Raw genomic sequence first — 25,627 nt, forward strand, 5'->3', positions numbered from 1 at the left:
TAATAGTTGGGTGCCTAAATTCTATGGTTAGCTAACGTGTTTGGAAGCTTAGCGAGTTCATTTGGGCACTGACTGCTCACTCACTCACTCCCCCACTCACTCCCCCACTCACTCACCCACTCACTCACTCACTCACTCACTCACTCACTCACTCACTCACTCACTCACTCACTCACTCACTCACTCACTCACTCACTCACTCACTCACTCACTCACTCACTCACTCACTCACTCACTCAATCTACACGGCACGCCACAGCAATCGTTACACACGCCGATATCCTGCACTCGTTTGACACACCGACCAAGTTTTGATCTTCCCTGTGAATACCTATATACTTGCAGGGAACCGCTCACCACGCGTTATCTTGATTGAATGGTTGCTAGGGGCACATTGTGAAAGGATTACCGACCAACGCCACATTACCGCATGTTTCATTAACCTATTCTAAACAGCTAGTACACGTTATATTGCATCGTTGGTCATCCTCCCGGCCATTCTATTGGTGCACATTCAAAATATCAGAGTAACAAACGAATATGACTATTGCGTATAACAATGGGAACTACTATTATTATTATCCTCTACCCCTAGTTATTTCTGCCCTGTAACGTCCTCTTGTGATTGCACTAAACAATACAATAAGTGGCGACGTCAGACTTATCACAATCAAAGTCGCGAACCTTTTAGCTCTTTCACTAGGATTAGAGAAAGTAAACAGCCCATAGCAAACCAAACATGCAAAAGGCCGCACAACACATTCAAGCTAGGATGAATTTCGATACAGAGCATAGCGAGTGCTTATGCGTCAATAAATACGGGGTCACCGGATGTGACGACACATGCGCTCACTGTGCGAGGCCACAGCCGCGGCACAGGGTTACAGTGCCGCCCCCACCGAAAGTGAAAAAAGAAAAAGATGCGTGTCGAAAAAAAGAAAACAGGGACTTCCAGGTGAAGGGATCAGCGTTTTCCGGCGCACATATATACACATATCCACGTAAGACTCGCATCGCGCGGCGCGTGACCAAAGGAGCGGATGCACTGCTCACACCGCCCCTGCACCCTCTCCCATTCACCCAGTGAAGCTCTCGCGCCAACACAACCACAAAGCACCCAAGAGCCACAAGACTCCCTGTCTCTTTTTTTTTTCTCTCACCGTTTCCCTTTCTCTATAGCCCCCCGTTATTATTATTATTTTTCCTTTCCCGGTCAACTCAGTGGGCCAAGCGTTGCTCCAGCCGCCGCCGGACACGCTGACCCAGAATCAACCGCCGGATGGGCAGCTGACTGTGGCGGGACGGGTAACGTGATCCGTTCTTGCGCGACGGATCACGCGCAACTCTCTGAAAGACCGCTTGGTCATCCCTCCCCTCTTCGACAACCCCCCCCCCCCCCCCCCCGCGCTCTCAACTCAGCTCACGGAGCGAACTAAGTCAAACGGTGACCGCGGGCCATGCGTTCATATATATTGGCTGCGCTGTCATGGCCTCGCAGCCTCTAGACCACGACGGCGTTGTTCGCTTGTTTTACTTGTACAGGGCGGGACGCGTGTGTGGCGTGCTCAGTTCGGCTCCAACGAGCTCGGACCGCGGATAGCGGTTTCACCTAACGCTCCTTTGTGTCGCGAACTCACCTCGACGCCCCTCGCCCATATAATACTACATGTCCGTATGTAAGGGGCCGAGGCAAATCGTGGCGCGCCGATCGGACAACACGTGTGCTATACGCCCTGATCCTGCCTGCGGCGCTTCAAACGAAAACACTTCGGCGATGGAGTACCTGGGTATACCGGAATACTCTCGTATGCGCGGAAAGCTCACTGTAATTAAGACCCGCCATTATCGTGCGCTGTATATACTAAAACTGCTGACTAGGGCACGGAGTTCGCACGTGTTAGTGCGTGTGCCGCTCATTCTTCGATCTAGATAGGTGTGTACCGATTCTGGCCAGCATCGGAGACAGCCTATGTAAACAGCTAAGGAGACAACTGATGCAACTTCGAGGCCTTGTAATGGAACGCGCTCCGAACCGTCTAGGAGTCGTATGAAAGACGCTTCTGCAACATGACGCCTCCTCACGGCGACAAGAAAAAGTTGAGAAAAGCATGTATCATTTCTATAGTTTCTGTTTTTGTGCCTGCGAACCTATGAAGAACACGATGTGACTTACATGAAGAGCGCAGGAAAGCGTTTCTGCGTTTTCTTGTGCGTAGACGACCTTCCTGTCGGCTTTCTAAACGTCCTGCTCAGCCACCATCTTGTTTGGACAGGAAAGTAGCCTGTATCGTTATTGACTTCGATGCTGTCTACGTGAAGCTGTCTACTTTGACGCCTTCGTGAGAATCGGCACGAGGCTTAAGATGGCCGCTGTCCGCTTAGCCGTCTACTTTGCCGTCTATACGGCGAATATTGGAACACAGCTATAGCGACTTTACGATTTGTGGCTTTCGCTGTCTTGATGCGCAATGCGGTATCTTCGTAGCATATAACCGGACTGTATAGCTCTGAAACCCGTAGCAAAAAAAGAAGTAGTGGGAGTGTTTAGACGTTTTATACATTTCCTCTAAATAACGACGATGTAATAGTCAGAATACCACCCAGGCCCGTATACTGTGCATATGTCCTGTACTACAATACAGCTGCATCGATGGCGCGGTTCACAGGTCGCAAAAGCGAGCACGAGCGCCTGATACGTTCCGAGGTCAACGACTTCACTTGTTAGCCTTGAAGTATTCGTTCACATACAGCGAAGACCGAATGCTGAAGCTGTCATCAGTAAACATGATTTTAGATCAGTATGCCAATCAATCAGTCACCTTGCTTATGGGACAACTTGCGAACTCGTGGCTCGGATAGTATGTCTAACGTTCACAACTTAAAACATGGGTCGGCAAACGCGTTCATGAGTCGACACACTCAAATTCACTGAGTGAGCCCGTGAGCTCGAGCCCGAGTGAGCCCATCTGAACAGAACAAGTGAGTCTGTGAGCCTTCCCCCAGAGCAGGGTAGCAAACCGGAGGTACGCCTGGTTAGTAGCTCCCTGCGTTTACTTTCTTCCGTTTCTGTCTCCCTCTCTCTGAGTGAGCCACGCTGAGCACAGCTTTGGTGAGTCTGGGTCCCGAGTAAGGTCTAGGCAAAAAATATTTTTTTGCGAATGACTCTGAGTGAGTTTCGTTTGTTTTGCTGACCTATGGCTTCAACTACATGCATACCTAACCGTTTTTGATGTAGGTATAACGCCTTCGTTGAAAGATTCGAAGCCCCTGCAAGTGCATTAGCGCAGTTGATCGCAAGCTGTCCGGTCAGCGTCGCATACATGTCATCAGAACTATACTCGACAGTTCTGGAAAGGGAATGCGAACCCCTGGTTCTTGCCCTACACAATCCTCTATCAACAAGAGCTCCACAAAATCGACACGGCGAAGCCAGGACTCAGCAATATTCATGCATGTAGTGCATGTGGTATTCTCTTGACAAATGCTACAATATATACAGGAGCTACATCTAGAGCTGCCCGAGACAAAGAAGGTACCGTTTGCTGACTCTGCTAATTATCCACCACCGACAATGCCGGTTCAGATACATGCGCCTCGTGCGATTGCCGAATAGTGCCCTTGGGGCTGAACAAGCAGGACGCCCTCGTTTCAACACAAACAACACAGGGCGGACCCAGTGAACAGCCATCCGGGACCGCGGGCTCTCTGACCAGGTACAGCACGCATCGGAACTTAGAAACAAAAGCGCGCCAAAACACATCGTTTTACAGTGACTCCCCCGAGTGTGTAAGAAAGTAATTAGGATCCATTGTCACGGCGTAATCTCGGACGAGCGAACAAAACGCGTCGGACCTTGCGGCCACGGCTGTTTAAAAAAAAGAAAGGATATGTGAATTAGGGAGCACGGGATTTCCCAAGCAACAAAACAAACACCATGCGGGAAGCACACACGAGCGCCTCTCCCAAGGGGTATACGAAGCGTCAGAGCGAGACTTTCCTAATGAAGTCGCGTGCTGACATGGTTCATGACGAGCAGAGAGAGATAAAAATATAAAAAAGAAAACTATAGGAAAGAAAGGAGGAATGACAGCACGCGTAAAGAAAACTGAACTTTAAGGTTGAAAGAAGCTGCCCAAAGCACATAATCGCGCACTGAACCAAGGGGAGAAGACACCTGAACGTGACAGCTCGAACCTGCGGGGCGTTTGTTACGGCTGCCGGCGGTGTGTCCCCGAGGAGAGCACCGCGCGTGGGTTTAATCACACCGTCGCAACTTGGAAACAACGGACTAATAATAAACTGCCAGTATGCCTCGTCCTTTATTTTTTATTTTTTAGCTTGCGCCCATATACGACCCCTGCCTTACACACGTGGCTGCTTCTGTTTGCAAAGCCAAACAGCGACGCTTTTTTAATACTCGGACATAGTTTCGACACGAGTTTGGAAGAATCTTATATATGCGTAGTATGATAACAAAACTGTCAGCCCGGGCATGCTTGCTCAATCCCCACTCCCACCCTGTCCATTCATGTCTCTCTCTCTCTCTCTCTGACACACGCACACACACACAAACACACACACACACACACACACACACACACACACACACACACACACACACACACACACACACACACACACACACACACACACACACACACACACACACACACACACACGTGCGCGCACGCAAGCAGACACAAACTCTTCCAGTTCTCGCGCACATCCCTTGAAACACGCGACCTAAGACTATCTTTGCTCGAAACTTCCTTAGTCAGCACCTGCATCGCCTGCGCTGGCTTGACATGCCCTACACACCTGCAGGGCAGGCAGCTATATAGCGTATACACACCCCCTGCTCTCGTCTTCTCTCGTTTCTCTCGTCTTCATCTCGGCCACGGGCCTCCGCCAGCAGACAAAATAGACGGCGCCGAACCCGCTACTCCGCGCTCTCCGACTTGATTACACCCCTGGAGCCATTGTCTCTCGCGTGCCGAGAGAGAGAGAGAGAGCGCGGAGTGCTGGATGGTGGGGTGACCAGGCCTCGTCCCGCGGCACGCCGACAGATCGGCCGAGAGGAGAGCGCGCGTGCTCGCACTGTTTTGACCGGGCAAATATTGGGAGCCGCGTCAACCGCAGCTCCACGCGCGGCTCGCCTCCGTGCAGCTTCCGTTCGCTGTCCGATCGACGGTCGGCCGCCTTCGCTCCCTTAATTGGAGGCGAAAGTCGAGGCGCGCACTCGCGCCCACAAGAACACGAAAGTGCGCCCAAGTCGGAGGATCTCTTCCCGCCAATGTTACGCCGCAACTCCCCCCCTTTCTTTTTCCTTCTTTTTCTCTTTCTTTTTTTTTATAACGTAGCCAGGTGAGTGAGCCCGCGCATCACACAACGCGACTTGTTGGCACAAGTCCTGAAGAGGTGCCGCGACTTTCGGCGTGACCTATACCGCGCCGCTGCAGAGTAAACTCGACTCGACTGCGTGTGACGACCCTTGAGAGGCATCGCAATATTGACACAGAGGTTTCATCTCGAAGAGGCGCCAAGGGCATTTTAAGTAAGAGGGCAGAACGTCAACACAGCGAATGAGGTGCTTAAAGAAAACCGATGCACACCCTTTGTGAAATGCGTTAATGGTCGTAGAAATTCTGTCCCTCAGAAGCTTTTTCATGCATTTTCTCGGATTTAACTGCTACAACTCGAGAGAATTCGTGCAGGTATACGGTTTTATGACGCCATGTGAGAGCGGAGAAGAATTGGAAAGGCAAGGAGCTCTACCAGACGTCTGTCTGGCTCGGTATACCCTACAAAGAAAGGGCGTTAAGGAATAAAATGAGGTACAGATGAGAGAAACGGATGGTGCTGCTTCATTCGGAGGTGCAGTTGGTCACTGAGGTCTATAGAGGTCGGTTTCTATATGCAAGCACTGGATACAGGACGTCCAGTACTTATAAGGCGCTTCGAACTTACGGTGTCCGCAGCTTAATAAAAAGCATGCGAAGAGCATCAACCATTGACTATGGCATGACGACGACCTGCTGGTCTTGCTATGGCAGTTTTTCGGGAACAGATGGGGAGCAGATGCTGGCGTTGTGCCTTGCAAATCAGAGAATGGATGAAGACCTGCGAATATATCCCAAGAATCAACACCCATGGATGCTCTCCGCAGTGTCCTCATTTTTAATTTATTTGTCCTTTGTCTTCTTGGGGCCTGAGTGGAAAAGCAGGCGGTGACGACGGCCATGACATGCATAATAGAAGTTGTGGTGATCCTTGACGAACTTCGATGACGGGAGAGTCGTCGGCGTCGTTTTCTAACTATTGTCGATAGCGTCTCGGTGAGATGAGCAGTCTCTGTCACGCTGTCTGCTTCAAGGCGTCCGTTAATTTTTGATTACGAGACATTGCTTGAAAGATGCGCATATACTGGGGCTCGAGGAAATTAGGGCACTTGAGAGTGGTGTCTTTGCAGCTGTCAATATACTATGACGCTCGGAGCATCAGGAAAACGCCGCCGCGTTTATGCACACAGTGCTCACGTGTCCAAGCGCCACGCATTTCCCTGCACTGGAGCGGTCTTGTCTGAAGGGACGAACTATATACCGAAAATGCATCCTCTTGACTTGTGACAGAAGGTGACGCCATGTGACTTTCCACGTCGCACCAGTTCGCACCAGGCGCCGCTCTACGTCTGCTCAGTGTCAGAAGCCCGGAAAAGCAATAGTCTGGGAATGACTCTGCACATCGTAATGAAATGCAAAGATGTTCATCCAGCAAGACCCGCATATAGAACATCCACCTTCCAGAAGCACTTGGATTCAACTCGGATGGAAGCATTAACTGGTCAGCAGGGGAGATAAGAAAGAGACGCTTAGAGTATTGGTAAAAAACAAGCAGAGAAGAAATTGATAGACCCGGAGCCTTTACAGGCACAGGTAACTGTACAAAAGAGAGATAAAAATAAAAAAAATATAGAGAAAACATCAGAAAGAGATATGCAACGCGCTAGACTGCTATGCCTGTGTATATAACACTAATTAGCTCAAGCAGGCAAGTGACAATTTTTCGCAGCCCCGTTTCGAAGGGGATGCCAATAAAAAGCTCCGGTGTAAAACCGAAGGCAGATGCGACACGACGTTGACGAGACAGACTTGACCAGCGAGACATCAGAAATGTCATAATTTTAATATCATCCCTTTCTTTTCGTCCCCTCAAAAAGTCCTGATAAAAAAAGATGGCGTTTATAATACGAGAGAGAGCGAGAGGACGTTAAAGTAGCCAGAGAGTTCCTACATGCTATTCTAGTAAAAAATAATAATAATAATCAGAGTAAGATGTGAAACGGCACACTATGAGCATATCGAAATGAACAAAAACACACACAAACACGGAGTTACTTGAAAGATGCCCTTGAGTACCGTGAAAGCTACGACTAATGACGACGTGCCATAGAGCTATGGTGTCCCAGCACTCGTTAGCCAAGCTGTTATAACAAAAAGAAAGGAAGAAAAAAACATGGATTCATGTTACGGTTATAAGACCTGCGGTGTTCTGTCGTCTAACATGTAACGAACGTACACCGTTAAGTTTTATAACCGCATCAACCATTCACCACGTTTTCTCTCTCTCTCTCTCTCTCTCTCTCTCTCTCTCTATATATATATATATATATATATATATATATATATATATATATATATATATATATATATATATATATATATATATATATATATATATATATATTTTAGAAGCTTGGCTACGTTAGCGGGGAGCCATGGGAGAAAGCTGCATGTAGAGGGAGACATGCAGCGTTCCCTGCTAATCAAGACCTTTTTATCAGGCGTAATAACAGTGATTATTGCGGACTTTTTCAACACGAATGGCCTACAATACACGGAAATACTGTGATGTTTATAGCATCAAGCAGACGTCGTCGGTTCTCATTTGTGGAGCAATAATGAAAGCGACGCTGAATTTTGTTTACTTTCGTAGACCTCTCCAACGAGAGCTCTCCCTGGGCGCCACCATAATTCGCTTGAACTACGGCAAGCGTGCGCGAGCACTCAGATTCCGTAGCAAAGTTACAGGATCGCTTTTCTTGCTTTCCGCAAAGGGCGCCGCATAAGCGTTGCGGAATAAAGGAGACCTCGACAGGATAGACGCTCACTTGCAACTAAGTATATTTTCAGAAACAAACACTAGGAACATTATTGCACGTGCGATGCCATCGATAATTGTGAAAAAAAAGAAAAAAAAAGGAACAAATATTTACAATTATTCTATATAAAAAATTTGCCTAACAAAGGGGCATTCGCAACCAACTAGCCTAACAGCTTGCCATTCCAATCCCTTTTCTGCCCCTGGCTGCGCAGCCCACAAAGCAGATGTCGGTACGTTCCGAATATAAACAGCGAGGAGGTCTACAGTGATCAGCCTTTCTCCGCCAAAGAAACACTCATACTCGTATTGTTTTGAAATAGTGGTCTACCAGTGTCACTTTGTATAGAGGAAAAGGTGTTCTTGCACAGTAAATGCCGCAAACTCATAGTCAAGCCTCTGCGGAGGCGTTTCGTTTGCGTTCCTATCATCGCTGTGAAGTTCGCATAAGTTTGATTTGATTATATAGTCTGAACACGATGTCACTGAGCATGGCCGCCTCGTTGTCTATCTCACTATGCCAAACCTCACGTGGATTCGTGAGTGATTGGAGAGAGCATCGGATATGTCGTCGGGCTCAAGCGGCGACCCTTCGCTGCGCCCACAGTCTTGAACGTCACGCGAATGGCCAGGTCACGGAGGACCATTCGAAGCACGGGCGAACGCCAAGCGGCAGCCGTCGTAAAAGCCCGCGTTAACTCAGCAGGCCCCGCTGCCGCCGCAGTGGAGTGCGACGGAAAGGAGGCGTCCTGCGCCTTGGGGCCCGCGAGCTCTGCGGAGAAGCGGCCTCGGCGGCGGCAGCAGGGCTGGCCGATCAAAGGGGCGCGCTCTCCGGGCCAGAGCAGTAATCGGGCTTTAATATCTTAAAGTTGGCCATCATTATCAGCGTCCTTCGCGGACTGCCGGACACTTTGCCATGCAAATGTCGGCTCCTTTGGGCCCCGGGTCCGAGCCCGTCCCTTTGTCGTATTCAGATGAAGCGGAGGCGTGTAATTAAGGCTCTTTGAAATGCTCCTTCTTCTCCTGCTAAGGCCGCCGCCGCCGCCCACGCCAAGAGGAACGACGAGGCAGCAGCAGCAGCAGCAGCTTCGTTAGTGCGCGAGCGCGCGCCCGAATTGCAAATGTCGCTCGGCTTTCATTAGCCATTCATTAGCGCTGTCCGACTCGCTCTTAATTAAGATTTGTTTTTCGGTAATGAGCCTCAGGAAGAGAACGGGGTGGAGAGCGCGGCCGCACGTGATCGGCCCCGAGTCGCCGTCGCAGCTCCTTTCCCCACTCGTGCGAGGCGAGAGCCCGCGCTACAGCGCTGACGCGGCAGCCAACCCCCTTGCCCCTTTCACCCCACTCTACCCACCCCTCCTTCCTTTTCCTATCCTCGCAAGCCGGCCCCCCGCTTTCCCTTGAGCTTCTTACGCACAGCAGCAGCCGTGCAAGGGGTCACCGGTGAGGACCGCCCCTTTCTTCGCCCCGGGCTTGTCACCGGTGCCCGAAGCCTGCGCTCTCACCCCCCACGACCTGCGCGAGGCGTCGCGTGTCATCCTACGCCTGCGGCGTGGTCACCGTACAGAAGTCCTCCCGTTACGGTGCGAGAGGAAAAGAATTGAGAGAGACCCCCTGAAAGGGCGAACGAGGCGTGGAGGAATGACGTGCTTGGGGTAAACAAAGGAGCACAGTTATAAGCCGTGGCAGTACACATGAAGAGGGTTCCTCTCTGTTGCCTCATTCAACAGAGGCCACACGGTGGCTCGTAGGGTTGTATCGCTGGGCAAAACGCAGCCATCGGCATCAGCTCTCACACCACAGCCAATAACTGACCATTTCGCTCTTATTTAGTATTTTTTTCTTTTCTTTCGTTCGTTCTTCCTAGGGTGCCTCGATCATCCTCCTGGCCCGGTGGGCGAGGAGAACATCGAGGCACCCTATAGTGCTTCGGGGAACGACCGTCATATATCGCCAGGACTGTCTTTAGATTGTAGGAGGGCAAGCAGGAGTGGCCAAAGTGTAAGCTTCAGTGCCAGTTCCCGTTGAGACATGCCAAAGGGAAAGAGAAAACTTACTTATAAGGAGATTATTATTATTATTATTATTATTATTATTATTATTATTATTATTATTATTATTATTATTATTATTATTATTATTATTATTATTATTATTATTATTATTATTATTATTATTATTTATGAAAACATATAAAACACAAAGGAAACAGGGAGGGAGCAAGCTGACAACTGCCACCGATAGGTGCACAACGCCTGCCTACTCTTTCGGGAGGACGGAATGAATAGAGGAGAAGAGCAGAAGAAGATAGGAAACAAAGAAATAGGAAAGAAAATGCGAAATAAACAAATGACAGAGACACGGACAAAATAAGGTAGGAACACGGGAAAGATGTCTATAAACGGGAGGCCAAAGCAGTTTTCTGCGTCATACTTAGCAAGGCTCTATGGGTCTGGTCACGTTGAGCAACACTCCCTTTTGGAAACAGTCGATCATCATGGGTCGTACACTTGAGTCCAGTCAGTCCATATTCCTTAATTAGCAGTGCACGGTGTGTGACGAATGCGGGACACTCCTATACAAGGCGTTCAAGTGTATCACAGGAGCCACAGGACCTACACGACGGACTGTTCACACATCCTTGACGATACAAACGTTCGCGCACCAACACAAAGCGAGAAAAAGAGAGAGAGCAGCAAGGAAAGGCAGGGAGGTTAACTAGACGCATGGCAGGTCTTCTATACCGTGTTCTGGAGGAAGGGGATAAAGGCTTAAAAAGAAAAATGCGGATAAGTATAGACGAAGTTCAAGAGCTCTGTAGTCATGGTGGTTCTCAAACTTTTTGCAGCCGCAAACCTCAAGACCCACTCACAGGTCAGAATCGAACAACGCCTCGGGCACGTTTACTTTTCTTTTTCCTCTTTTTGTACGTAAAATTATGAAGAGAAAGACGTCAAACTAGTTTCCTAACCGGTCACACCACGTTAGGTTCTTGTATTTCACACTATAAAGAATTGATTTTTATAAGCTCATACATCGCTCACAGTCAGCGATCGACATATAAGGAAAACGGTGCACGCAGGAAACCGAGGTACGGGCGTCAGGTTTCGGTGCCCACAGTTGAGGTTGTCCCAACTAGACCAACATCAATCCTTTTCGCGTCGTTCTGGATCAACACGGAGATCGGGATAAATGTGTATCAATGACACAATTTCAGAGGTGTTGCTGCGGACCTCTTTGAACCATCCCAGTAACCGCTGTGGTTCCATGGCCCACACTTTAGAAACGCTATGCTAACTATACACCATATGCGCTGAGGCTGGGGTGAAACCGGCAAACCGAGGCAGACTACTGCGATCCCTCGCTCGTTTGCATGACAATGTCAACCCCTATCGCTGCCCAGTGACGTCAGTGAGAAGTAGACCTTGATTAACTTCCCTGCGTTCCTTTCTTTTAATGCGTTCCCAGTAGTAGTGTCCAAGCGTGAGAACGTGTATAACGGTCGACGGTTCCGGGCCATTGTCACTACGTTGCAATTCAATCCTCGTCGAGCCGGATAGGTGTCGAGTGAGTTTCTGAGCAACACTTTGCAATGCGGTGAACGCGGTTTAAATAATTGAGCCGGGATCTCAAAGAGGTGCGACATAATGTTAAATAATTTCTCTCACATTTTCAGCACGCCACTGAATTTTCTTTTCTCTCTCTCTCTCTCTCTCTCTGGGGATTGGTGTAATGGTGTGTAAGGGTGTATGATTAGTGTAAAAGATTCATGTAAAGGTCTACACGCCAAAGCTCTCCGAAATACGCTTGTCCAGTAAATTGCAAAGCAAACGTGCACGGCTTATATACATGGAAGGCATCATCAATGTCCTTGTTTTACGGGTGCTTGCGTATTTCGAAGTCGTCGTCGTCATCATCATCATCATCATAATCATCATTATCATCATCACTGTCGTCGTCAACGTCGTCCTATTATGCCCTCTGCAAGACGAAGCCCTCTTTCAGCGATCTCCATTTGCTCTTGTCTCGTGCTAGTTGATTCCAAGTTGTGCTCGCAAAATTCCTAACTTCATCATGCCACCTAATTCTCTGCCATCCTTCGACTGCGCTTCCCTTCCCTCGGCAACCCTTCTGTAACATTAATAGGCCACCGGTCATCGACCTGCCTTACGCATTACATGGCCTGCCAAGCTTCAATTTTTTCCCTCTTAAGGAGCCATTAACGAAAAAGAAATGATTTGAGCTATGTTGGTAAATTACCTTTTCTCGATACCAGAATAGGCACTCTTACCATCAGACGACGCTTAGCAAACCAGAAAATATACGCAAAGAGGAAAGACTGACGGTGGCACAGCTTGCAATTCCCGCACGAGTAAGCCATTACGTCATGTAATTTGACGCGGCCTCCTCGCGCCGAGTGAATTTTTTTTTTCGGCAATAATGACTTACGCTTCATTACAAATACAAATGTATTATAAAAGAGCCAAACGCCGAACCTACAAAGTTTCAGGAACTGTTACTTAATCACAACAGCCGAAATGCGGATTTTTTTTTTTTATATATAGTCCGTGAAGTCACGCTGGTGTACGTAGCATCTCTGGTGTTTCGTCGCGAAATTCAAGAAATAAACTTCGGCTATCACTTCCTGTCCCATTAATCAACCTATTACCGCAAACTCGACGACACAGGAGTATTTCAGGAATACTTTATCAATCTAAAATGATGCAATGATTAGCTTTATAGTGTCCCTTTTATGTCAATTAAGATATCGCGGCTACCCCCGTTTGTTCTCCGATACACACCGCTGCCTTCCTGTCTCTTAATGTAACCTCTAACATTTTTCGTTCATTTGCTCGCTGTGCGGCCTTTACCTTGTTCTCAAGCATCTTTGTTAACCTTATAAGTTTCTGCCTTATATACGTTAGTAAAGTATTTCCATTTAAATGAACTGTCCTGTGTCGTGGCCGAACTATGAAAGAGAACAAACACGGGCAGTATACTGCACTGACGTGTCACGCTTTGTTGTGCATATATTTTTATGTTTTGAAATCATCATCATCAGCCTTTTTCGATGTCCACTACAGGACGAAGGCCTCCCCCTTCGATCTCCAATTATAAATTTATACCCCTGTCTTGCGCTAGCTATAATTGCAACATGCGCCTGCAAATTTTCTAATTTCACCAGCCCACCTGTTTTCTGCCGTCCTCGAATGCGCCTCCCTTCCCTTGGCACCCATTCTGTAACTCTAATGGTCCACTCTAATGCCCTAAGCATTACATGGTCTGTCCAGCTCCATTCTTTTTTTCCTGTCATAATGTCAACGAGAACATTGGCTATATCCCCGTTTTCTCTCCGTTCCACACCGCATGTACACTCACATGTTGTCGGTGACGCCGGGCGCGGTTCGCCAATACGGGTCCGGTGTTCCTGAAATAAAATAGCAGGGTGCAGGTGAGCGACGAGAACGCGACATTCAGTTGCAGCGATGGACGAAGACAAAGACAAAAACGTTTTGACTAAATCACTACAGTCTACATGGTACGTAGCTTATTCCTGCTGGGCGTATCAACCAAAACTTATTGTCGGGCGAGTTGTTGGCACCATCAGTTGTATGGTGTATATCAGTGTAGTGCCATAAGAAGAGGGGCATGCCTATTACCGGTCTTTATAAGCATGTACTGTCTAAATGCAAAAATCAAGTCATAGAATATTGTTCCGCATTAACGCAAACTTAATCACTCTGACATACTTGGCTAACTGTTTCTCCTCTCCCTGTAGTTTTTCGGTGCTCTTATTTCTCCAACAAATAACGAATCGATGAACCGCAGGATGCTTCGATTCTACGCACTCATTCCTTGAAGCCAGGGAAGAGAGCACGTGATTAGCAGGATAACGGGATATTAAATTCGCGTTAAAGCGCTTCTTTCATTTTTTTTATTTCTTGCTTTCTGGGCAGATTTTCCTTCTTTTTTCTCTGTCCAGTTTTTCCTTAGAACTTTTGTCCTCAGGAAAAGAGGCGATAATCGACACTGCTGCAGCACCGTTGGCGCGCCACCTGTTATAGTACCGAGAATTCCGCCTCTTTCCAAAAAGAAGAGAGAGAGTGAAAGACAGGGAAGCGTCAAGAACAGTCATTTACTCGTCCTGCATCCGCAGATCACACATCGTCCACACAATGAGAAAGGGGTAGTTACCAAAGGAGGGTGGGGACGGGTACGTAGAGAGGGGGGGGGGGGAGCTGAGAGGAGCGAGCACCGAGGCTCATCTTCAATCAATGAAGCACAGACACAGGCCGGTGTGCATGCCTCCACCGGACGCGTGCAGAATCGCCCTAAAATAGCGCAGTGGGGGCGGCGGCGTGCCGGAAGGGTTTCCCCGCAAAGCGGGGAAACCCCGCGTGGCGTTTACGGCTGCTGCTCCGGCTGTTCGCAGACGCCCATACGCGCGACCGTCTCTATCGGCGCGCGCCAGCTGCCTGCCGGACGACCACTGCCGCCCGGAAGGGTTTCCACGCCAAAGTCAGCTCGACGAAGCAGGGCAGAGAGGGGGAAGGGGGGGGGGCGAGCTGTCCTTTGTGAAGCTCCGACCCGAAACATGGCCGCAAACAGGCGCCATTCAAACTCCACTCTTCGCCCACGCCTGTGGAAGCGGGCGTGGATTAAACGTGGCTGCAATGTATCCGGCAGCGAGCGCCAAACGGCCCGCTAGAAGGGGCTTCGATCGAGTGCTTTTGTCAACAGCAAGCGGACACGCAGGCGGCCGTGTTTTCGGCCATGCTTGACGCGGCGCGAAAGGGTTGTCCGAATCGTCCTTCCGGGAACGGCGCGGCGCGTCCGATTGTGCGGGCGAACGCTGTCGGATAGGAACGGGCTAGGACACTGTCTTCGAGCTCGGATTACAGGGTCCGTCTTTTGCGACAAAAGCTCCATTTGCATCAGCGTTTGGTGCCAGAGGGAAAACACGCTATACAACATCTTGTCGTACAGCATGTGAAACGGCTGCGTGATCGCGCATGCCGTTCCACATGTGTGTCGTACTGCACAACGTGGTAACATAAACAAAATGTACGAATGAACTCATAGTCGCTGCCCGTTGCAATGGTTGACCGCACGACTGCGCCATGCCTAAACCTTAACTGGAGTGAGGAAGTCTATTTATGTCCATTTATCTGCATTTAGTCCAAGCGCCGCACCATTCTAACAGAGTTCATTTTTGGGACCCCTTGTCGCCGCGATGAGTCACAGCTGAATGGGTGAAAAATATGGAATGCGCAAAGGGAAATATTAAGAGGAAACACAAGCGTTTGTCTTTAACACAGACTGCAAGGACGTATTGGGCAAGTAAGGAGAGTGAGAATTATTCACCAGACAATACAGTTCAATTATCTATATGCTAGTGCAGTGGCGTAGCCAGACAATTTCTTTTTATGGGGGGTGGGGGGGAGTAGGGATGAGGCACGCACATGATCAGGGAAGGGGAAAGTGAGGAGGGGTGCGGAAGCCTGGTCAGTTCACATACTAAATCGGAATTTTGGAGGGGAGGGGGGAGAGGCACTGGCCATGTGCCTGGTGTGTACAACGCGCTCTTCCCCCTCCTGCCTATGCCACTGAACTAGAGGGCCGAACGCCATTCAAGTGCCAACATGGCCCGGGATATGCATGTACCCATTTTAACAGGCCCAGCCAGCTGTCAGCTGTGCGTAAAAAAAGCCGTTACGGTAGTAGTAAAGTGTCTAAATAAGTGTAATAACTATATCGCAGACAATTCAGTTAATAATTATTTATGGGGTTTTACGTCGCAAAACCATGATCTGATTATGAGACACGCTGAAGTGGGGGACTGACGAAATCAGGACCACCTGGGCTTCTTTGACGTGCACCTAATCCTAAGTGCGCGGGCGTTTTCGCATTTTGCCCCCATCGAAATGCTGTACCGTTAGGTCCTTTCCTCGCCGATCGGCGAAGCCCTGAGCGAGGCGGCAAGTGTCACTCGACTCTTGACATTTTCTTAGCGTAGCTTTCAGAGATGCTTTACTACACATCTGCGTTTTCGCCGCGTGTCGCGCACCTGTGGCCAACGCAGACGCCGCCGATGAGCGAAAGAATGCGCCTCTCCGCTAGCTGCGCACCGGTTCCCTGATCTTTATGCGAAGGCAGCTTGAAGGACACCGTTCGGCCTGCTGGCGCCCTCTAGCGCTACGAGCGACTTCACGACAAGCTGCCGTCGTCGTCTTCGTCGTGACGTCGCCTGTAGACCTTTGAGGCATTCGTCTGCGCGCAGAAAGCATCGCAAGGAGGTCGCGAGAGCGGAAGGCCGCGCCGCGTTGGCGCGTCGCCAAGCGCCTGCGCGCCGCTGGACGTCGCGTCGCCGAATCAGCGCCGGCCGCTCGCCGGCGTCACGCGGAGCGGCCTTCCTCGCACGGCATTGGGAAAGGCGCGCCGACGCAGTGCATCTTGTTGACGCCGCCAGCTTGTTTGGGAGCGCAACCCTTTGACGCGCGCCCAATCCCCATCTCTCTCGCGTCCCTCCACCCCTTTCCTCTCGCTTTGCGCCGCGTCCATCGGAGGCCCCGCGCACGGGGGCGGCGACGACAGCGCGCCGCGGCTCCTCCCAAGTAGCAACTGGCGCGCGCCGGCGCGTTGTTTACCCTCGAGGGATTAGCGACGCGTGACCTGCGACGCAACCCGCGCGCCAACCGATGAGCCGAGCGAGATGGCCGCGCCTTCGGAGACGCGGCCGCGGTGGGCGGTTTCAGAGCGCGCGCGTGCTAGAACCGACGCCGGCTAGAACGTATCTCTCCGCACGCCGAACACTTCTTTTAAAAACACCGACGTGTTATGTGGCATCGTTCCGGGAATGAAAAAGGGGGAAATATAGCCCTTATCCCAATAATGTAAATTACAGTGCCTACAACGGCCGACGTAGCTTCACTTCTTCTTCTTTTTTTTTTTTTTTTTAGTAGACGCTATATATCGACTTTATGGCCAGTTAGGTAGTCTCTCAAAGAGCGGACCTCAATACTGTACATCAGGGTAATTGTTTTGGTGTGCCAGTGCCTAAGAGTCTTGGTCGCAGAAAACTGCTTGGCAGCTTTTTTCTTCATAATCTTTAGTTGTTCCTATGAGCTTGCAACACTCATACTATTATCGTTGGGATATATATAGGGGATTTCTTCACAGTTCAGCACGCAGGACCAGACATATGAAGGAAAGAGATGAAGACCTTTTAGGAAGTAAGACGTGTCTACTTAACGCTTCCGGCTGGTAGACCAGCCTTCATCAAAGTACAGTGACCTGACAGAGTACAGGACGGCACTGTGCATTCTGACGACGGCTATTTCCCCAGCCGAAAACGGCCCGGGCAGCGAGCCAGTGAATGCTTGACTTTCGGAGTAGTCCCGCTCATATATCGTCGCAATTAATGAGTGAGGACGCCAGTAGGATTTCAAGGCAAGGCCCCATTAATCGAGACCAAAAAAAAAAAAAATCCCTGAAAGACTGAAGCAAGTGAATTATTCTAGTGATTAAGTTCCGCGGAAATAAAAAAAAATGGGGTTTTACGTGCCAAAACTACTTTCTCATTATGAGGCACGCCGTAGTGGAGGACTCCGGAAATTTTGACCACCTGGGGTTCTTTAACGTGCACCTAAATCTAAGCACACGGGTGTTTTCGCATTTCGCCCCCATCGGAATGCGGCCGCCGTGGCCGGGTTTCAATCCCGAGACCTCGTGCTCAACAGCCCAACAGCCAATGAGCAAACACGACGGGTCCGCGGAAATAAGTGTCACGACAGCCGCCGTATACAAATAGTCCATATGGACTCAATGCGTTGATTCCCCTCCCGAAAATCTCGCGTCTTCACGCGTTCAACAGAAGTCGCAGTAGAAGTGTATATAGAGAACGACGCGGCGTGTTACCACGACGTTCGCCCTTTCCTCGTGGTGACGCCAACGCAAACAGCTGCGGATGAACTTTTCAGACCGAGACATTCTGCAGACTCGATTTCGAGCCGCGTGGAGCGCACGCACTCGCATGGACGCCACGCCACGTCACGGCCGGATGCCGCTGTTATAAACAATCGTGATCCAACCTATCGCTATGTTTTGTTTTTCATTTATCAAGAAAGGAACAATTCCGGAGAAAAGCAAGCAGGTTTGCATCGCGTGCCTTTTACGAGCACCAGGGAGAAAGGACAGAAACCGACACTTTCCTCGCAGGAAAACGCAAACGGGCCGAGTGGCTGGCGGGCACGTTCACATATAAGCGTTCTCAGCGACATTTCTCTGAGCCGTGAACGACTGCCGTGAAAACAACGGAAAAAGCACTCTGCGTGTCCCCATTGGCATGTCTGGTCCCTAATTATATATATATATATATATATATATATATAATGTACGGAACGGTCGAGCGCCCGCATATATTCAGAGAAATATTCGTGCTCAACAACTGTTCATAAGCCAGCCAATCGCGATGCTATAGACAAAGGCCAATGGTGAACAGCACGTATACGCATTCAAACATTTGTGAATTCGTCCCCAGAATAATCACGGAGAAAACTGTCTGCAGAAAGCCTCATCGTCATCACCATCATCAAGTGCACTGCAAAACCAAGGGGTCTCATCCAAGAGATAGTTTCAATTATCCAATTTCTCGAGTCAACCTACTCGCTCCCATATGTCATGTGTATTTCCTAATCTCATCACACAACGTGATCATTGGCACTCCTTGCGAGCTTTCACACCTTTCCTCGACACTTCTGTTAGTCTAATAGACCACCGATTACACCCTCTACGCGTAGTTGTTGTCGTCCTGGCTCGACTTCTTACTATTTATCTCAAATGAAATATTAATCAGTGACACCGCCTCATTAACGCTGCTCATTAATCGCATTCATACGCATAACATTCCGTAAAACACCGCATATTATACATGGCCTCTCTTCCTAACGTCTAATTTGTCTCTCGTATTTCATCCGGATATATATCCTACAAATTTTAAAAATTAATTTTCTTGTGCTTTGTTTGATGCTACATGAGCAAGAGTCAAATGCATTTAGCGATATTACATTAAAATGAATTTTTTCTTCTATTTGGCCGCCCCGAATTTATATTCGTATTATATCAGAGTTCGTGTTATGTGATCTTTATTACAGTACTCTCGGAGGTGGTTGTGCACAGCGGACGCTGTCGGGACCTCCTTCCTCTAAGGATATATATGCCTACATGAATACAAACTTCCATTTTCGCCTATTCAAATGGGAAAAGAATGTACTATATGCGTACGTGAGCCTGAATTTGCTGATGATTTCTGTGCCTGTATTTAGGTTGTATACGACTGAAATTTATCCGGAAACTGAGCTATTGGCGCGCACACCTTGTTGTTAAAGGACGCCGTAGAATATTAATGAGTTCAAACAGGTATAGACGTATCAGGTTTAATAAAATACGAAATGAGTAAGGCTAACAAGAGTGTACGTTTGATAAGCGAGAAAAGACGATAAAATATGGGTGGACACGCCACCTTGAATTTTCTGCACTAAGAGAACTTTACGTCACGGATTTTCAATACACGTCACAGTGACGTCTATTCGAGCAAATATATACACAAAGATTGCTTATCAAAGAAACGTTACCTGGCGCTTGAAAGAGCAAGGACGCAGACCAACAATTCTCTTTTTTTACTTTCTTGCATGGAACCGAATCATTTAGGCGACACCACCATTATCCTTGTACAACGTCCAGGCGCATCACGTCACACTGACGTCACGCTTGCCGCGGCCTGGGCGCGAAATTCAAAGATGCTTGAGCTACCCCCTCTCACTTCCCCCCCCCCTTTTTTTTTCACCAAGAAATGTTTATAGGGTTCTCGGATAAATATCCTGCAATGCAACGCTGATGAATCGTTCCTCCGCTGGTGCGCGTATATACAAGATACCCGAGTCCCATGTCGTATTCCGCCGCAGGAAAAAAAAAAAAAAAAAAAAGATGGCAAAGGAAAAGAAAAGTGTGGCACGAGGGTTAGGCGCAGCGGGGAGGGGGTTGAGCATCTCAGGAGGGTCCGCGTGAATTGACCGGAAGGAAGCCCGGCCGGAAACGGCCGAAAGAACGAAGCCGATGGTCTTTGTCCCGTCGCAAGTTTTACGAGCATGCGTGCACGACAGCCCAAGGGCGGCGGGCACCACATTTTTTTGCTATACGATGATTCCACGAGCTGGCACGTATGAGACTGGTCCATTTACATGGGGTACCTCAGTGCACATCGACTCGAGAGTTTGCATCACATGATTGACGTGAGGCGGCAATTGCCAGGCGTGCGCATATCCGCCGGCAGCCACGGACTCGTCAACGTGATGTCCGCACTTTCAAGTTCGTTCTCTTGCGTGACGATGGACAGATATCCACTCCTGAAGCCTGCGCGGGCTGGGACAAACATAGTTAGCCATTCGGGAGACATGCACATGTCGCTCGTTTGGTGACCGCGCTCACCGCTTGCTTCGATGTACCTCGGATGACGCGTGAAGGAAACCGCGTTGCTTCCGTTTTGGAGACATTGGCGTGCAAAGCTGTGTTCGGCGCTGTTGAGATTTCGTGCTTTATTTCGGAACAATTATTTTACTTTAAAAAGAATTTCGTTTTCTATTTCGTCATTGATTGACGTAAATCTGCACCCCCGCTCGTAGACACTCTGCCCCTCGGCAGGACTGGTTATAGAAAACAGAAAAAAAAAAAAACACATCTTGAGTAAAATGATACTTGCACCATATGCGCATCTTCGCTTGCTGTATGTACATGTGCCACACAAAGCTACGCGGTGCAGTGCGCAGCACTGCAGTACAATTCTCAAGTACCGCTATAGTTCACGGAGATTTCTGGAAATGAAATGCCACCGCTCACTTCGTGTGGACTCTGAACTTTAAGACCGTGCTTGCTCAATTAACGTCAAAGCCGCTCGTGCGTGGCTGCCGTTGTGAAATACCTGCACAGTTTTCGTCAGAAATGCAGAAACATACACGCGCGTGACCACACCCGTATTGGCGTGTCAAGTACACTGCACGTAACTTATTTCGAAGCAGCGCCTCAGAGTTTTATAGGGTATATATACAGTGCTCCTCCCCATCTTAAACGTGAATAAGAGCAGTGCATGCTTGCCATAAGCGAGGTCTGCTATACAGCGCTAGGTGACAGTGCAACGCGCTTCCTGTCTTAAACTTTTGACAAAGTGCGCGTGAACTGTCTTGCCATTCTGTTAAACAAGTATTCGTATCGATCGCGCCCGCAGCAAAGCTTCGCGTTATGCTCTGAAGGCGGTGAATCCGTGCTGCATACGACCAACATGTTGACGCTCTTATATTTGTCTCTTCCGCTTATAGCGCGCTTTTCGACCAGATACTGTGCATGCGTGATCTGTATACCCTGCTGCGTGCCATCCTATTCCTTTGATTTGTGACCAAAACGTGGCAATTTTTTTTCCTCAGATGTTTGACCTCCCAAATATTCGATTCCGCATATGGTTCTTATATTGAAGCGTATGCGTGGTATAATGTTCCCGAACTTTCCATGGAGCATCCAGTGTCCGTGATTTTCAATGACCGCCAGAAACCGCCTTTCAAGGTCATTTTCCGTTTTTTCGATGAGTCAGTGACACGTTTCGTAAAACCCACTCTCACTTAAAGAGAGTGATAGAGAAAGAAGAAGGACGACAAAAGGACTTCCAGCGCATGCCTCATTTGTCCGCCATTTGACTTTTAGCATTAAACTGGATCGTTTGTCAGCTGCATGCTTTTCGCGGCGAGGAGGTTCACTGCCTTACCAAGCCTCCGCGATTGCTGATGACCCGAAAAGGTTAAAGCTAATGACGCGCGCGCTGGGAAAGGTTACAGCCAGATACGACGCGCTCGAAAGGGCGTCGTTGTAAAAAAGAAACAAGCAGTTCGACGGCGCTGGCGGTTCGATGGCATATAACGCTCGACGTTGAGCCGCTGTCGAAGCGCAAGCTGGAAGATTCAGCATAGCTATGGTCGTATTGTGCTACGTTAAATATAACAATATGCGTAAACGACCTGAACGTGGGAACGAAACCTGTAGGTACATTATACAGTAGCTGCAGCAAAAGGCGATTTCATTCGTCGGAGAAAAGGGGCAAAAGAAATCTACAGTATAGGGGCCAGTACCAATCAGAGGTTCCATGTGACGTCATATGCGTCTCTGGAGCCCCATCCACCGCTTTCATGAACGGCGATGCTGGAGATTTTCTGTATATTCGCACCAGGAACAAGCAAGTTACAGCCTCCCGCTGTGAACTAACGACATGATTAACAGTGACGAACTTGGTAAGTTTCACATTTCCTTGTGGGCAGCGAATTCAAAGGGAATGGAAACTTACCGTGCATCAAAACTAGCCCATGCCGCAACCGCTCGTAAAGCTAGCCCAGAGCATTGGACCATCGCTGGCTACTGACTCTAAGCAACAGGGCTACCCGACAGATGGCAGAGTTTTGTCTAACTCCGAGGCGCAAGGCAGACGCTGATTTAAAGATTGTAGCTAGAATTCTCAATTTAAGAAAAGTATCCTCCATTGTTCACCACTGCACAAAAATCATGCTGTACCATATTGAGAAAGAAAGAAAAGAAAGAAAGAAAGAAAGGAAGAAAGAAAGAAAGAAAGAAAGAAAGAAAGAAAGAAAAAAAGAAAGAAAGAAAGAAAGACGTTTTAGAAGCACAGCTCTGTATATCTTCGTTCACGGTAAACCGTACCACACTGTCGTAAAAAGGACGTGCACCCTATAGAGAACTCGCGGGCAGCGGCGACGCAATCCTCACGCGCCGTAGCGCAGTCAACTTCCATCGCGAGCAGTGGTAACCGGAGCAACGTCCCTCACGGAAGGAAGCCGAAAGCGCGGCCGTCGCTCCTCACCTGGTCCGACGAAGAAGGTCGCTCTCCCTGCGCGCGGTGGCCGCTGGAGCGGCAGCGCTGCAGCAGCGGCGGTTACGATGATGGGGAGCAGCAGCAACGCCGTTGAGGAGCCGCCGGCGGCCGGGCCCGGCGGCCTGGCATGCCGACGAACGACTGACGCGCCGCGCCGCTTCTCCCGCACAACCCTTTCCAGTGGGGCCCCCCCTACCAGCACCGCCGCGACCCCCCACCACCACCGCCTCAACCCGGCTGCAGGAGCGCGCGCGAGGACGGGTATTTTCGGGGGAGCCAACCCTTCCGCCCGCTCCTCGGCGCGAACCCCGCCAGCAGCGAAAGGGGGGAGTCCCGCCGCCGCTCCAGCCGCCAAATTTGGGTCAACTACCTGAAGAAGCCCCGAGCCCACAGAACGCGCACCTCCATATGCCCCTGCGCGTACTCCGGGGCAGGCCCCTTGCTGACGGGGTCGCCACGGGACAATTACTGCAGCCCTTCGGTTCCCATGCGCACGAGCACCGAGCCGGCGGCGGCAGAAGCAGTATAGATGCACCCTTTAGACGCGCGCGCCCGCCTCCTCGAGCGGGCGGGTGTACCGTGTTTTTCTCGGAAAAGCGCGTTCGCGGCCCGCTGAACTGGATGCGAAGCTGTTCGCTTTCCGTTGCGCCAGAAATGCGGGTGCTAGCCGTCCACTTCCGGCCTAAGTATATAGAGGGTTCCATTTTCTCCTTCCTTTCGCCGTCGTCTCTTGCTTCGTTGACTCGGCGTCGCTTTCGGTCATCGGGACGGCAAGGGCTGAGAAGATAACCGGGTGCTCGGGAACGAGGTTCAACGCGCTCCGCGGCCTGCGCTGAGAGGGCGTCGAGACGTTGTCCGTCCGGCGATAAGCGGAACCCGGTGGACGTTGCAACGCACCGACGCTCCTCTCTGGGCTGCTTTCACCTCGAACACTTACCACCCCTCACCCTCCTCGCATGCGGAGAGCAACCGGCGTCGGCTGCTTTCGCTGCACGACCTTGTGACGCCAGACGACTTGAGCTGTATACATATGATGCAAAGACGTTCCATCGGGGCGCAGAGTCAACTTTGGATGCCGGTGACGCATGGCTGCGCGCCACGCATGCAGCATTGACGAACTTTCTCACGTTTTGTGACGAGCCTTTCTTTGTATCGGTATTCCTTCACGCGTTTCACCCTCTTTAATATGCTCTGCCTTGTGATTCCTCATTACGTTTCTGCTGTGTATACGTACGTGTTTCCTCCGATGCGTTCACTTCGACGGCATCTCGAAGTTTGATGTCTATATGTGGACAGCCCCAGAGATATGATTAGTATTGCTGTGATGTTTTATGGCCTTGCTGCTTTTGCGCCGTGAAGCTTCAGTCAACAATCAAATAAGCACAGCGCAGAAATCTTTCCGGTCCTTGCTCTGTCTTTTCGCAAACATGCTGCAGTGCCGGATCGTCATTAAGGATGTACACACATGTACCGTATATACTGCGTTGAATACCGCTCCGTGCACTGTGACATCTTGCGAGAGAAGAGAAGAAATCGAGAAAGAAAAACGTGGACAACTACTCAAAGGAATGCCTTAAGTAAAAAATCGTTAGGTATAGACCGAAGACGAGGATGACGACACGAAGACAGTGACGGCATGACGCCACCAAAATCTCCCGTGTCGCGCACCCAGGATTGGATCGTGGGATGAGACATCGAGAGCTGCCTTCTCAGGTGGTCGCTTTAAAGAAACGTTATATTGGCGCTACAAGTACTGGGTGCAATACTCCCAACTGCTATCGCTGTATTTCTTGCCTTAGCCTATATACCAAACGCGTCGAATACAGACACCCAGCAGCGCCGGAGCGCGCTCCCAGGAGGAACGCAGTGGCACCGAACAGCCACTGCGCGCGCTCTGAAGAGCGGCCGGCCGTGCGTATACGTGTGTTCCCCTGCACCGGCCATGGCAAGGGGGGCAAACGGACGAGACGGAAGTGTCGACGGTGCCCCGGGATGCAGCAGCGAGGGCTATTTCCGGGGCAGCAAGAGTTGAGGCCGCGGCGCGGGGACGTCCCCAGCGCGGGGCCCCATGCGCGCGGCTATTTCTGGGCGCCCCCTTCAAGCCGGGGGTCTTCTCGGCCAAGCTCTCTCTTCCTCTCTCGGCCATCGGCGCCCCTACGAGCATGCTGCGGCCACCTTCTTGCCGGAGCGCTTGCTTGCTTGCCCCTCATTCCGAAGCTCAAACGCCCGCTGGAGACCCGGCCACCGCGTGCGCCGCCGTTTCCGTGGTTAACGCCGCCAGCTGGCCTCCCCCTTGAGCATCGGACACCGCGTTGTACTAAAGGTTGAGAACCCACATCCTTTCTGAATTGGTGCCCCTTTTCTGCGCATCCATGCGGGCTCCGTGAGCAGCGTCCACTGCCCCGTTGGCGTGTTTTGCAGCAGCAGCGGCAGCAGGAGCACGGGTTAAAGTGGCACGCACGCGGTCACGCAATTTTCACCTCAGTCTTGGGCCTTGCTTTCGTTACTGCTCCCGCGCGGGAGTTCGTGCAAGGCGTGGCGGGC

At 50.1% G+C, this 25,627-nt stretch overlaps 1 protein-coding gene across 3 annotated transcripts in view; it reads right to left on the minus strand.

The window, feature by feature from the left end:
• The window catches only part of LOC142579142 (uncharacterized), a 159,036-nt gene that overhangs the window by 97,447 nt on the left and 35,962 nt on the right, over nt 1–25,627 (minus strand). For all 3 annotated transcript variants that reach the window (XM_075689056.1, XM_075689058.1, XM_075689057.1), the window contains exon 3: nt 13,537–13,585. In XM_075689056.1, the coding sequence (XP_075545171.1) occupies nt 13,537–13,585 (49 nt within the window). The remainder of the gene's footprint in view (nt 1–13,536; nt 13,586–25,627) is intronic.

This window comes from Dermacentor variabilis, chromosome 4, assembly GCF_050947875.1.
Source record: "Dermacentor variabilis isolate Ectoservices chromosome 4, ASM5094787v1, whole genome shotgun sequence".
Classification (NCBI taxonomy): Eukaryota; Metazoa; Arthropoda; class Arachnida; order Ixodida; family Ixodidae; genus Dermacentor; species Dermacentor variabilis.